Source organism: Schistocerca piceifrons, chromosome 8 (assembly GCF_021461385.2).
Source record: "Schistocerca piceifrons isolate TAMUIC-IGC-003096 chromosome 8, iqSchPice1.1, whole genome shotgun sequence".
Classification (NCBI taxonomy): domain Eukaryota; kingdom Metazoa; phylum Arthropoda; class Insecta; order Orthoptera; family Acrididae; genus Schistocerca; species Schistocerca piceifrons.
This window is the reverse complement of record NC_060145.1, coordinates 379,873,700-379,886,437: the sequence shown is the minus strand read 5'-3', so window position 1 is coordinate 379,886,437 and position 12,738 is coordinate 379,873,700. Positions and strand designations below refer to the sequence as shown.

The following is a 12,738-nucleotide window of genomic DNA, read 5'->3' as shown; positions in this document are numbered from 1 at the left end:
CATGTAAACATGCCACATACTATGAACACTGTCATTTTACTGAGGGCATAAAGCAACAGTACTTCAAAACAGGGCAAATCATTCATGTTTATAAGCAAGGGTGTGGTGCGAGTAGTGTAGGGAGGGGAACTTGCGCCACAGATTTGGGCTGGAGATCATGTGTGCATGAGGTGGGGTTCCCACAGCCATGTGTGCATGTGAAAAATGATTTAGCAGGGAGCTCATTCCTTTCATTGCACCTGTCTCCAACTCAACACACCTTTTTATAATATTGCTTTACCAGTATCAATCTCACTTTGCAATGGCTTGTGCACTGTTTTGACATAGAGAAACTGTGCCATAAGTGCTTTAACCCAAAATCCTGTCTTTTGAAGGCTATGTCCTAACCAACAACTCTCAACCCACACTCACAGCTTCACTTCTGCTGGTATCTAAATTATTGTGTGTGTGGTATTGGGAACCTCAAATATCCTGCAAACAGCCATACAACAAGAAGCATAGTAAAGCTTGGGAAAAATCAGTGAAGACAGCTGTAGATTAATAGTAGTGTGAAGGCTATACATATCTACTCAAACTAACATGTTCTGTTTTGTGATAACGCACAGCCAAATTCTGTTGCATTTGGAGATAGAATTATTACTCCGCGGAGTATGTGCTTTACTGATAGTGTATGACTAACTGTTCTGGACTGGGTTTAAACTAGGTGCCTGCCTCACAAATGTGATATGACTTATCATCCTCCCTGCAAGCTGGATATGACGATCAGTGACAAAGCTTCTCCCAGATGCATGTGGTTTGAAGTAGCAGTTTTAAGTGCACAACCACAGTGACAGGAAACACTCCCACGGATATTAGCAAGTGGCCTTCAACATAGGGAATGAGTGTAGTCAAAGTCTTTATTCTTGTTGTCAACTCAATTAAGATTTCATTTACTTGTGGTTACTACAAGGTAAAATTTCATTCTTATTTATGAAAAAAGAAAAAGAAACAAATGCCACAGTTAAATTATTTATTTATTATCTTTACAATGAACAGTCAGGAGTCGCTGCAGTAAATAAGTTCTTTTGCTGTTCCATATTATAACGACAATAAATGTAAATAGATGATCAACAAATACCAGTAATCAGAAAAATAAATACAGTATACAAAAGAGTTAAGTGAGTCAACATTTTTCTATATTGATTGCTCAATAATTTTTCACATCATCAACAATAAATAATTTTTTCATGCAACAATAGTCGTGAGGATGCAAAGCATACTGTAAAGAAACATTAAAACAGAGTTTCAACACAAAATACACCCTCTTAACTATTCACGCAGAGTAATGCGATATTCACCTCTTTATTCACACTGCTGAATGCGAAAGTAATGTATGAACACTGTATATGGAATGGACCACCACACCGAAGAATGGAATGAAGATGGAAAGGCACACCAACAAGCAGCATCACATGTAACACGCACACTCACCAGTTTAGTTTCACTTTCTTGCACACAACAACTTCACAGACAGCCACGGAATGAACTTTATACTTCAACTAATGTTTCTCACAATTTGAAATTAAATGAGATGGGAACACTATTGTCACTGGTCTACATTATTGCAGTACATTCACAAATATACAATACAGTATACCGTACAGTCAATGAACAAGGAAGAGATTAGAGAACAGTTTAACACAATTACGTGTGTCAACTCAATGTTATCTCTAGCATTCACTTCAATAACCCTCTGTCTATTTCTAACGCCTCACAGCAATACCAAAAATTCAAAATTTATCTATGATTTTTATACATTTGCACATTAATAAGCACAGGCAGATATAGTCCACAGAAAAATCTCAGCTATATCCACATCTTACACATTTCAGCTGATCACTCCATGTAAGCTATCTACAATAATTTGCTTCCATCTCTGTGATACTTCTAAAATGTTTTAACAGATGATTCAACACAGCTCATATTGCACCCACATCTGAACTTTCAGTCCCTATTCTAAATGGGACTCCTCACTGAAATAACAACAGATTAATCTCTTTACCAAAATCCTCTCTAAATGCTTTAACATTTAACAGTAACTAATCAGACATGGATGTTATAGACACCACTTTTTAAAATTCATTTCTTCTGATCTGTTTCATGGCAACACAGCAGCCATTTACATTCCATACCCTTGATAGGGCACTCCAGGCGCATAGGCATTGGTATACCCAGGAACATATCCAGGGCCAACCATTCCAGGACCAGCTGTCAGCATTAGCTGGGGTTCCGCTGTGAAGTAAACATATATTAGAATATTTATGCATTTAATAATATAGTGAGAAAGAGCTAAAATTAATTTTTCTATGACAGCCTAAACATATGAGGAAGAAACACACATTATTCAGCACTTCTGTTTAATCTTTGTGCTTTCATGGTAATATTTTTATTCACTGTGAGTGCATTTACCAAACATTTAAGTCAGTTACAAATAACTTTGAGGTTTCAACTTAGTATAAATTTATTAAGTTTAACAAGGTAAGCAGCTAAGCAGATCACGATTCATGTGCCACATTTCATTTTAAGAGCCACAAGGATCTTACTAACATTCATACTGTAGTGGAGGCACTCTGTGCAACAGAGAATTTGTTTGCTTCGAGACTATACCCACTCCAAAACCAATTTTAAGAATCAAGAACATTTTAAAATTTGTTAATGTAGGATTCTGTGGCCATTGTCACAGTCAAATGTTCTTCTGGGTTTGAGGTCACATTATCTGTGAAGTTCCGACGTTTTGGTGACTGTTGCAAGATGCCTTCCTCAGGGTGTATTGCAAACTGCTGAATGAGCACTAGTTTGGATACTTATATACCATGTAAGAGTGCTGTCATTGGATGTGAGAGTGAGGAGGAGGGGTATTAAAAGTTTATTTTACTGGTCTTTGCACTGCGTGTTGTCATTGGCAAAAATGGGCATTTTCCATTAGAGTTGGCTTTAATGCTTGCCATTTGTGGAAGTCGGCGAGTAGGAGACTTAGTGGCAACTACAATGTAGCGATGTTTACTAACTGCCTAGTGTCGACTAGGCCACATCAGCACTGTGTACCCTCCACCGCTGGGGCCTACCGCAAGCCTGTTGCTCTGCAAGAGCTGTCCTTCCGCAAAGCCGTCACAGCTGGCAGCTAAGACGCTGGAAGTCAGTACCCGTCTTCTCTGTTCATATTGTCAGGTCGCTTGGCTATTCCTATAGCATCTCTGATCTTCCCCCTCAAACTTAACGGCTATTTCGCCAGTACGCGGGCCTCTCAAAATTCAATCTTCATCCTGCACTGTTCCTGATGTTCAGCCACCGCTGATTTGTTGTATTGTTTGAAGCGGATATATCTCTCGTGTTCAGTTAAAACTTGTGCTTATTAAATGCCCAGTCTCACCTACACACACCAGTCCACATTCACACCCGATTTCACAAACTCCGGCAGCATGAAACTTGTTAATTTTATCTTTCGTTGAGCCCAGGATGTCTTATTTTGTTGTTGGTACAAAAAATGAGCTTAATGCTTGCCCGACGGAATTTTGCCCAGTTGTTCAGTAGCCCCTCGCACATATGGTAGCATGGCGGTGTTCTGTGCTTCGTTCTACATTTCCCTGTGGCCCCCCCTCCTTCGGCACCATGGTTTTGTGTATAATCCTTATGTTGTAACCATTAGCTCCAAAAATGGACCTAAGGTTTTTCAGTTCAGCTTGCAGGTTGTGTACATCACTGATCCTGTAGGCTCTCTTAGTTAAAGATGGCAGGGCTGAATTAATTTGTGTAGGATGGTGGTGGAAAGATGCATGCAGGTACCTGTCCGTGTTGGAGGGCTTCCTATAAACATCGTGTCCAAGAATCCTCTCTGGCTTACGGTAAACTTCCATATTGAGAAAAGGCAATACCCCGTTCTTTTCTATCTCCATGGTAAAGTGAGTTTTACTGTGCTGCTGGTTGAGATGTTTGTGGAAGTTCTGAATCTCTCTTCTCCGTGTGGCCAGATAAAGGTGCCAACATATTGTAGCCAGTATTCTGGGTGTAATGGTGCAGACTGGAGTCCTGTTTCTTCAAATGCTTTCATAAAAATGTCTGCTGCAGCCAGCAAAGATACAATTGACAAATTTCATGCCACTGGAATTTATGAAATCTGGTGTGAATGTGGACTGGTGTATGTAGGTGAGACTGTGTCCCATAAGTGCGAGGTTAACTGAACACGAGAGAGATATCCACCTCAAACAATACAACAAATCAGCGGTGGCTGAACATCAGGAACAGTGCAGGATGAAGACCTAATTTCGAGAGGCTCGCATACTGGCGAAACAGCCGTTTAGTTTGAGGAGGAAGATTTGAGAGGCTATAGAAATAGCCAAGTGACCCGACAATATGAATATATAAGATGGGTACCGACTTCCAGTGTCTTTACTGCCAGCTGTGACAGCTTTGCAGAAGGACAGCTCTTGCAGAGCAACAGGTGTGCGGTAGGTCACAGTGGTGGAGAGTACGCAGAGCAACAGGCGTGCGGTAGGTCACAGTGGTGGAGAGTACACAGAGCGCTGATGCGACCTAGTCGATACTAAGCAGTTAGTAAACAACGCTACACTGTAGTCTCCACTCAGTCTCCTATTCGCCGATTTCCACCAATGGCAAGCAGTATAGGAAAATGCCCATTTCCGCCAATGACAACACGCCTTACAAAGACCAATAAAATGAATCAATACCGTTCCTCCTCATCCTCACATCCAATGACAGCACTCTTCCATAGTATGGAAGTATCCAAACTGGTGCTCATTGAGCAGTTAGCTATGCACCCTGAGCAAGGCATCTTGCAACAGTCGCCAAAACGTCTGAATTTTATAGATGACAATGCGGCCTCAAACCCAGAAGGATTTTATTGATTTTGAAATTTCTTCAACACTATCTGCTCTTGCACTACATTTTAATTTTATTGCCAATTCTGATTTCTTTCATGTCTGAATTAAGTTTCTCATGCATGAGCCACTTCAAGCTACAAATGGAGAATCACATGAACTATCATTTGCACTTACTACACAGGTAAGTTTGTTACAATAAGCCTATTTTTTTATTTTTTATGCAATTACTTCTTTCCCATTTGGAATGTATCTCCTCAGCAGGACAAAAACTACTTTCAAGATAGCTGAATATTCATGCATAAAGGAAGACCAATTTATCTATTTAAGAACAACTCTTAAAAGCCAAAGTGAAAGCACTGTTATGTTCCTCTTATTAAATTGCAATGCTTTCTTTGATATTCATGCTACAGGCTTTATCCTTGTCTAATATGAATCAGGAGAAGAACGAATGAGGAATTTGGTAGCCATGAGACAAAATGTGACATTTTTGTTAAGCAGCAGAGGAAGGTCTTGCCTGGTAAGCAACCACAATTAAAACTGCTTTTTCCACTGTTTATTACAGTTTAATGCATTACGTATAAGATAGCAAATAGGTGTGGGCATATTTTTTTGTTTTTAAGCGAACGAGAGAGAGAACGTTTCGAAGTAGTTTAGTTATGTACTGACTGTCTTATTAAGTGACATTATGAAAACTCACGCATGATCATAGGTTTATGATCTTGCTGCGCAGTCTCTTCCAACCGCTGCGACTCTGCCTCTTCCAATTTATCGACCTGCAGAAAAATTAAGAATTGTAACTATAGTTCAGCATATGTATTTGGAAATTAATTTTAATTTTTCTAACCCCAACTTTATTTACAAAATCACACGACAACCAGACAAACTGATGTGGAAGGACAAAACAGAAGCAAAAGTGGTAGTCACTGTAATATGCATTCACCTTTGTTATATATTCTCTCACAACTTGAATCAGGTAAGGCATAGCAAAATCTAAAATGTTGTGCCTCCAAGCTAATTCCAGGATGACATCTGGATGAAGCAAGTCATAGCACTGGAATAAGCAAGCTGCAAAGCAATCATGATTTCCCTTTTCCAGAAACCACGCAAGTAACTCTTCCGCTACTTCTGCATTCTTCGATTCTGCTGCATACTCCATTGCGTCCTGAAAAAACAAATTTTATATAAATACTGCATTTGTTCGACACTAGTTTTTCATAAAAACTATTTTCTTCACCATAGTAGCACACCCAGTAACCCTGTCACGAACTCTATAATATTACGTGTCCAAGATTTTATATTACCTACAAATGCAGTATTTTGTGTGTCAATTATTGCACACATTTTTATTGAAAAAAGTAAGAAAAGACAGAAGAATTATCAAGAAATAGACAAACGATTTATGCAGCATTTAACTTCACACTATTTCTAATCGGAAAGGCTACTGATTTGCACTGTATCTAGAGTGTCTAAAAGTAATCTCTCTCTCACACACACACACACACACACACACACACACACACACACACGGGGAAGGGGGGGTGCTGGCAACTTTGTAATGAAGTATGAATTACAGGACAAAAATATGTGACCGAGCGAGGTGGCGCAGTGGTTAGACACTGGACTCGCATTCGGAAGGACGACGGTTCAATCCCGCGTCCGGCCATCCTGATTTAGGTTTTCCGTGATTTCCCTAAATCACTCCAGGCAAATGCCGGGATGGTTCCTCTGAAAGGGCACGGCCGACTTCCTTCCCCATCCTTCCCTAATCCGATGAGACCGATGACCACGCTGTCTGGTCTCCTTCCCCAAACCAACCAACCAACCAACCAACCAAAAATATGTACTGAACTTTGTAGTTTACTGCCTTCGTGGCAATACACTAACCATTCAGCAATTTCGACATCTGACACAATCAATACATCAACTGCAACATAGCAAGGTAATACTACCATCAGCAGTGCCATTAAACCAGAGTTATTAAACACAGTGTTCTGTAATTCTTTGAAAGGGGACAAGGTAAATACTCCCAAATTTGAACTGAAAACAGCTGTAAAGACTAACTTACAAGTAAAAATCCTTGATGCACCTGAGCGGTTTACATAACTTGAAAGCAAGCATTCCAGCCCACACTGTGTACCAATTAGGTTGCTTTTACAGTATGTTTTTTGAAGTAGCTCCCTTTTTAGATATTATATCCAATAACTCACTCAACAAAAAATCTGTACTCGAGGACTGGAAGGTCACGTGTCACCAGTATAGAACAAAGTAAATAGAAGTCTGCTGAATTAACAGACCCACATCAATGATTTGCAGTATGATTTAAGAGCACATTGAGTCTTAACAGAGGAAATACATCTAAATACACTCCTGGAAATTGAAATAACACCGTGAATTCATTGTCCCAGGAAGGGGAAACTTTATTGACACATTCCTGGGGTCAGATACATCACATGGTCACACTGACAGAACCACAGGCACATAGACACAGGCAACAGAGCATGCACAATGTCTGCACTAGTACAGTGTATATCCACCTTTCGCAGCAATGCAGGCTGCTGTTCTCCCATGGAGACGATCGTAGAGATGCTGGATGTAGTCCTGTGGAACGCAGACCGCGTGAGACGACGCTTCATCCAGTCCCAAACATGCTCAATGGGGGACAGATCCGGAGATCTTGCTGGCCAGGGTAGTTGACGTACACCTTCTAGAGCACGTTGGGTGGCACGGGATACATGCGGACGTGCTTTGTCCTGTTGGAACAGCAAGTTCCCTTGCCGGTCTAGGAATGGTAGAACGATGGGTTCGATGACGGTTTGGATGTACCGTGCACTATTCAGTGTCCCCTCGACAATCACCAGTGGTGTTCGGCCAGTGTAGGAGATCGCTCCCCACACCATGATGCCGGGTGTTGGCCCAGTGTGCCTCTGTCGTATGCAGTCCTGATTGTGGCGCTCACCTGCACGGCGCCAAACACGCATACGACCATCATTGGCACCAAGGCAGAAGCGACTCATCGCTGAAGACGACACGTCTCCATTCGTCCCTCCATTCACGCCTGTCGCGACACCACTGGAGGCAGGCTGCACGATGTTGGGGCGTAAGCGGAAGACGGCCTAATGGTGTGCGGAACCGTACCCCAGCTTCATGGAGACGGTTGCGAATGGTCCTCGCCGATACCCCAGGAGCAACAGTGTCCCTAATTTGCTGGGAAGTGGCGGTGCGGTCCCCTACGGCACTGCGTAGGATCCTACGGTCTTGGCGTGCATCCGTGCGTCGCTGCGGTCCGGTCCCAGGTCGACGGGCACGTGCACCTTCCGCTGACCACTGGCGACAACATCGATGTACTGTTGAGACCTCACGCCCCACGTGTTGAGCAATTCGGCGGTACGTCCACCCGGCCTCCCGCATGCCCACTATACGCCCTCGCTCAAAGTCCGTCAACTGCACGTACGGTTCACGTCCACACTGTCGCGGCATGCTACCAGTGTTAAAGACTGCGATGGAGCTCCGTATGCCACGGCAAACTGGCTGACACTGACGGCGGCGGTGCACAAATGCTGCGCAGCTAGCACCATTCGACGGCCAACACCGCGGTTCCTGGTGTGTCCGCTGTGCCGTGCGCGTGATCATTGCTTGTACAGCCCTCTCGCAGTGTCCGGAGCAAGTATGGTGGGTCTGACACACCGGTGTCAATGTGTTCTTTTTTCCATTTCCAGGAGTGTAGAAAAGCTAACTATTTACACAGTCGACACAGATTCAGAAAATACTGTTCTTGTGAAACAACTGGCACTTTATTCACATGAACAAATGGGTGATATCAACAGGCTATCTCAAATTTATACCTTGTTTCTAGATTTTTGGAAGCCTTTTGACACTGTTCCTCGCAAGTAGCTTCTAATCAAAGGCCTTTCTTTGAAACATCATCTCAGTTGCGTGAAAAGCCAGAGCTCATGTTAACCCACAGGAAGTGATCAACCAACAGAAGTGGTATCAGGGTTTTCCCAAGGAATTACTATAGCCCTCTACTGTTGTTAACCTACCCTACAAGTGTGCGGACTTATGTTTAAAATGTAACAACCACAAATAACATTGTCTTAGTATTCCACTGTTTTGAACTGCAAGCTCATATCTATTCCACCATTACTGTTTCAGCTAACACGGTAAGTTGTGTTGCTGTACCTCTAAGTGAGCAGCAGTATTATAAAATGAACAGTGAGCTAGGTGATAACTTTATGATCCTTGAAAGAAAATGACCCACATTTTAAACTAGCAGCACTATCTGTCACCTATGAGATAATTAGTAATCAAATAAGCGGCTGACAGGAACTGATGGAACTATGCTGTTTGATGCTTCAACTGGGTCATTAGTGTGGAGTAACTTTCACACGGCAATAGATTTGTCTGTGATTAGTCAGTCATTGTTTAATGAAACTAAGATTAAACTGTGATTTTGCTCAGGCATGTTTATCCTGGTAACAAAGACCGCTATGCTACACTTGGGTAAAAAGTTGCAGCATACCTGCTTGTGCTATGAAAAATGGCACACCCACTTGAGGGTTATTCTATAAACAATTTAGGAGCATCTGAGCCCCTCAAACTGTTAGCTGATAATGACACACAATATGTGCCGAACTGAATAAGTTAAATTTCAGTTACATGCCACATCACATGAATTTAAAGGTAGTAATTTTAAATAAATACTACAGGATTACAATTAGGAACAACAAATAGGAACAATCACACACAAAAAAAATGCTGTGGGGAAGGCAAACTAAAGCCTGTCTTAAAAGCAGAACACTTAGACACAACAACCCTGCCAAAGAGGCTGCTTGCACTACACTTCTCTCCTCTTCAGTAATATTCCTCCATGGTATGGGATCATTACCACATAGAACTGATGGAGAAACTCTAAACTGTTCAAAGAATGGCAGGATGCTTTGTATTACTGTTTATGTGGTAATCAAGTTTAGTTCACCTCGCCCCCCCCTCCCCCTTTTAACAAAGGCATTTTCCAATGTGACTATATCTTTTCACAGCATTTGAATCACTAACTTTCCCCTCTAAATATGAAAATGTTTTGACGGCTCACCTATGTAAGGAGAAATGGCCTCATAAAATAGGATAGAACAGCTAGCACATAAACATTTAGCTATTAACTTTCCCATGTGCTATTCAAGAGTGGGACAGAAGAGGAACAGTAAGTAGATAAATGACTTATGCCCAAGATGTCACTATTGAATGTTTGTTTAGATGTACATGCAGCTATAGCGATCCTCCTCATACTATTTCAGTCACAGAAGACTGGACTCTTCAGGAAAATAGTACCTTTTATTGTTATCAGACTAAAGGATCACCAACAACTGCCACAGATTCAACTTTAAAGTTATGCCCAAAGCTCAGTGAGGTGACAATACAATATTTAAAATCTGGACTAAGTGAAAAGTAACCATTACTACAACATTAGTTTCAAATCTGTGGTTTTTTGCATATTATTGCACAACTTAAGAACATTTCCAGTTTTGCCACAGAATGCTGTCCATCACACTGCCAGTCCGTCGATTTTGGATAATTTTTAGCTTGTCTTGTATGGAGTATTATCAAGTCACTGCAATGTTTCTTTGAGCTGATAGGAGAAACAGCACAAGAAGTCTCCAGTCATTTGCTACCTAATAACAGTAATGAGACATACTGTGGGGATAAAACTATATCTTTACGGATGTGCTTATGCCATCAGAATTTTTAATGCAATTAATGTTCCCAATATATTAGGCTGCACCTAAAGATTTAGCCTATGCTCTTTACTAGCATGTGCACACATATACCAAAGTTTTGCACTCAATGTATTGCAAGACATTTTTACATCTTATTACATGACTTAAAAATTTTTAAGCAGCCTACTGCACCATACACACACCAGCACCCAACTACTGTAGCATTCAACTGCACTGCGGGCCCACTGAACTGAGTGCCTGATGTCTACTGTAGTCAGGGAGTTTAACTAATTTTGTACAAATTGTGAAACAATGTTTAGATGTAACTGTAAAAATTACTTTTACCCCATTTTATAACACTACAAGACTTTCTGCTAGTTGCAAATGGCAGAAGTTTATTATGTAACTGAGAAATTGCTACACAAACCTGTGAAAATAATTCTGGTGCTTCTTTTTACCAAAGACTAGTTATTTTATATTTATGGAACAGCTATTGCAACAGTAATGTTACTGGCTAATTATTGCTACCAACACTAACTACAGCCATGATATCAAAATTCATATTACTGAGTGTAGAGATTTATAATTCTTAATAAGCTACAAATATTCATTGCGTGTTACTACCTTGAATAGTCTATCCTTTTTACATAGTTCCACAGACTGCTTCCAACGGTTGTTGCCCTTGTATAAGTATGCTGCTATGCGTCTGAATTCTATTAGTTCATGTTTTTCCAACTTCTGTGCAAGTGCAATATTATCAAAGTTATCAAATGCATCTATCGATGTCCGCAAACCCTGATAATCCTCCTCTTCTATTAGAAGATTATTTAGGGCTTCATTGATAGCTTTGTTGTTCAGACTCTGAACGGAACGAAGATATGGCTTCACTAATTGAAGGTGATTTACCTGCAACAACATTTTTACATTTTGGAAATAAGAGGGATAGTAAGCATAAAAGTGAAAGTGTTTCTCACATTTGTACTTTGTGAAACACTGTAGAGCATAAGCTGGAAGACTTATTACCACAATCTGTTACTTTTTGCCTAGTCATGGACAGTGCAAAATTATAAACACAACTCCATATGTGGGGCAAGGGGAGGGGAGGGGGGGGGGGGGGGGGGGGGAGGAGGAGGAGAAAGAAAATTTTAAATTTTTTAAATGCACACATTGAATTTTACTAGTAGTATACTGCATGAGTAACTATACTTCTGTTTTTAAGTTTTTCACAGTAGCTGGTTGGGCATTTCAATGATGCTCACACAATGGTCAAATACTGTAAAAATGAAATGCTCATGTAATCAAATTTTCTACCCCTCCCCAAGTGATACTGGTTGGTAAGGATCCCAAAGAATATTCCTTAGTGGGTGAATAACTGTTACAATTCTTTCGACTTTTCAGTTTGCCACTTGCTTTTGCTAGTAATTTTATATGGCTGTTCCATATGCCTACTGCTAAATATTTGAGATTTAGCTTTTCCCAGTGATCGGACTACCAATGACGTGCACAAACAGTAGTCATTTTGCTTATTTATTAGCAATGTATCATTCATAATCAAAATATCCACAGGTGTACTGCCGGTCTACAGTGTCCAACAACCTGGACACTGGACCGGCAGTACACCCGTGGATATTTGGATTATCAAATACGCTGGGAGAAACTCAAGAATCATATCATATATATTCATGTTTATCATCAGTTGCCAGTCCTACAGCAAAAATTTGTAGGTTGTACTGGAAGCTCTAAAAATTGTCTTGCATTGTAACTTTCATGTATGTGATATCTCCACCAACATAATGTAAGTTCACATGAATTATGGTGTTCTTTACAAGTATTTGGTGAGTATTTTTATTTAAACATAGTCAGAACCAAATTTAGCACCATCATCTGCTGTTGTGACCACCTGAAGCAGATTTTGTGCCATAGTAAAGTACTTTGTTTTATATCACATGCAGTGCAGTTCCCCATACTGTTCTAAGATTTACATGATTTCCAATATACTAGTGCAGTAAAGGCCATTTTTACTATTTATGTTGGCTCAATTAATCCACTTGTCTGGTCGAGTTATTTGTTTTTACCACTATCATTTAGCAATTTTTATCAAAAGGAAAATTCACTCTAGCAACCTCTAAAATTACGATAATTTCTAGCCA

At 40.6% G+C, this 12,738-nt stretch overlaps 1 protein-coding gene across 1 annotated transcript in view; it reads right to left on the bottom strand.

Annotated features, from left to right (window-relative positions):
• Positions 1 to 992: 992 nt before the first annotated feature.
• The window catches only part of LOC124711734 (clathrin heavy chain), a 157,717-nt gene continuing 145,971 nt past the window's right edge, over positions 993 to 12,738 (bottom strand). Inside the window, exons 29-32 of the mRNA XM_047241945.1 lie at positions 11,213 to 11,494; positions 5,818 to 6,039; positions 5,575 to 5,650; positions 993 to 2,271 (exon numbers count right to left, since the gene is read on the bottom strand). Of these exons, the coding sequence (XP_047097901.1) occupies positions 2,159 to 2,271; positions 5,575 to 5,650; positions 5,818 to 6,039; positions 11,213 to 11,494 (693 nt within the window). The 3' untranslated portion in view covers positions 993 to 2,158. The remainder of the gene's footprint in view (positions 2,272 to 5,574; positions 5,651 to 5,817; positions 6,040 to 11,212; positions 11,495 to 12,738) is intronic.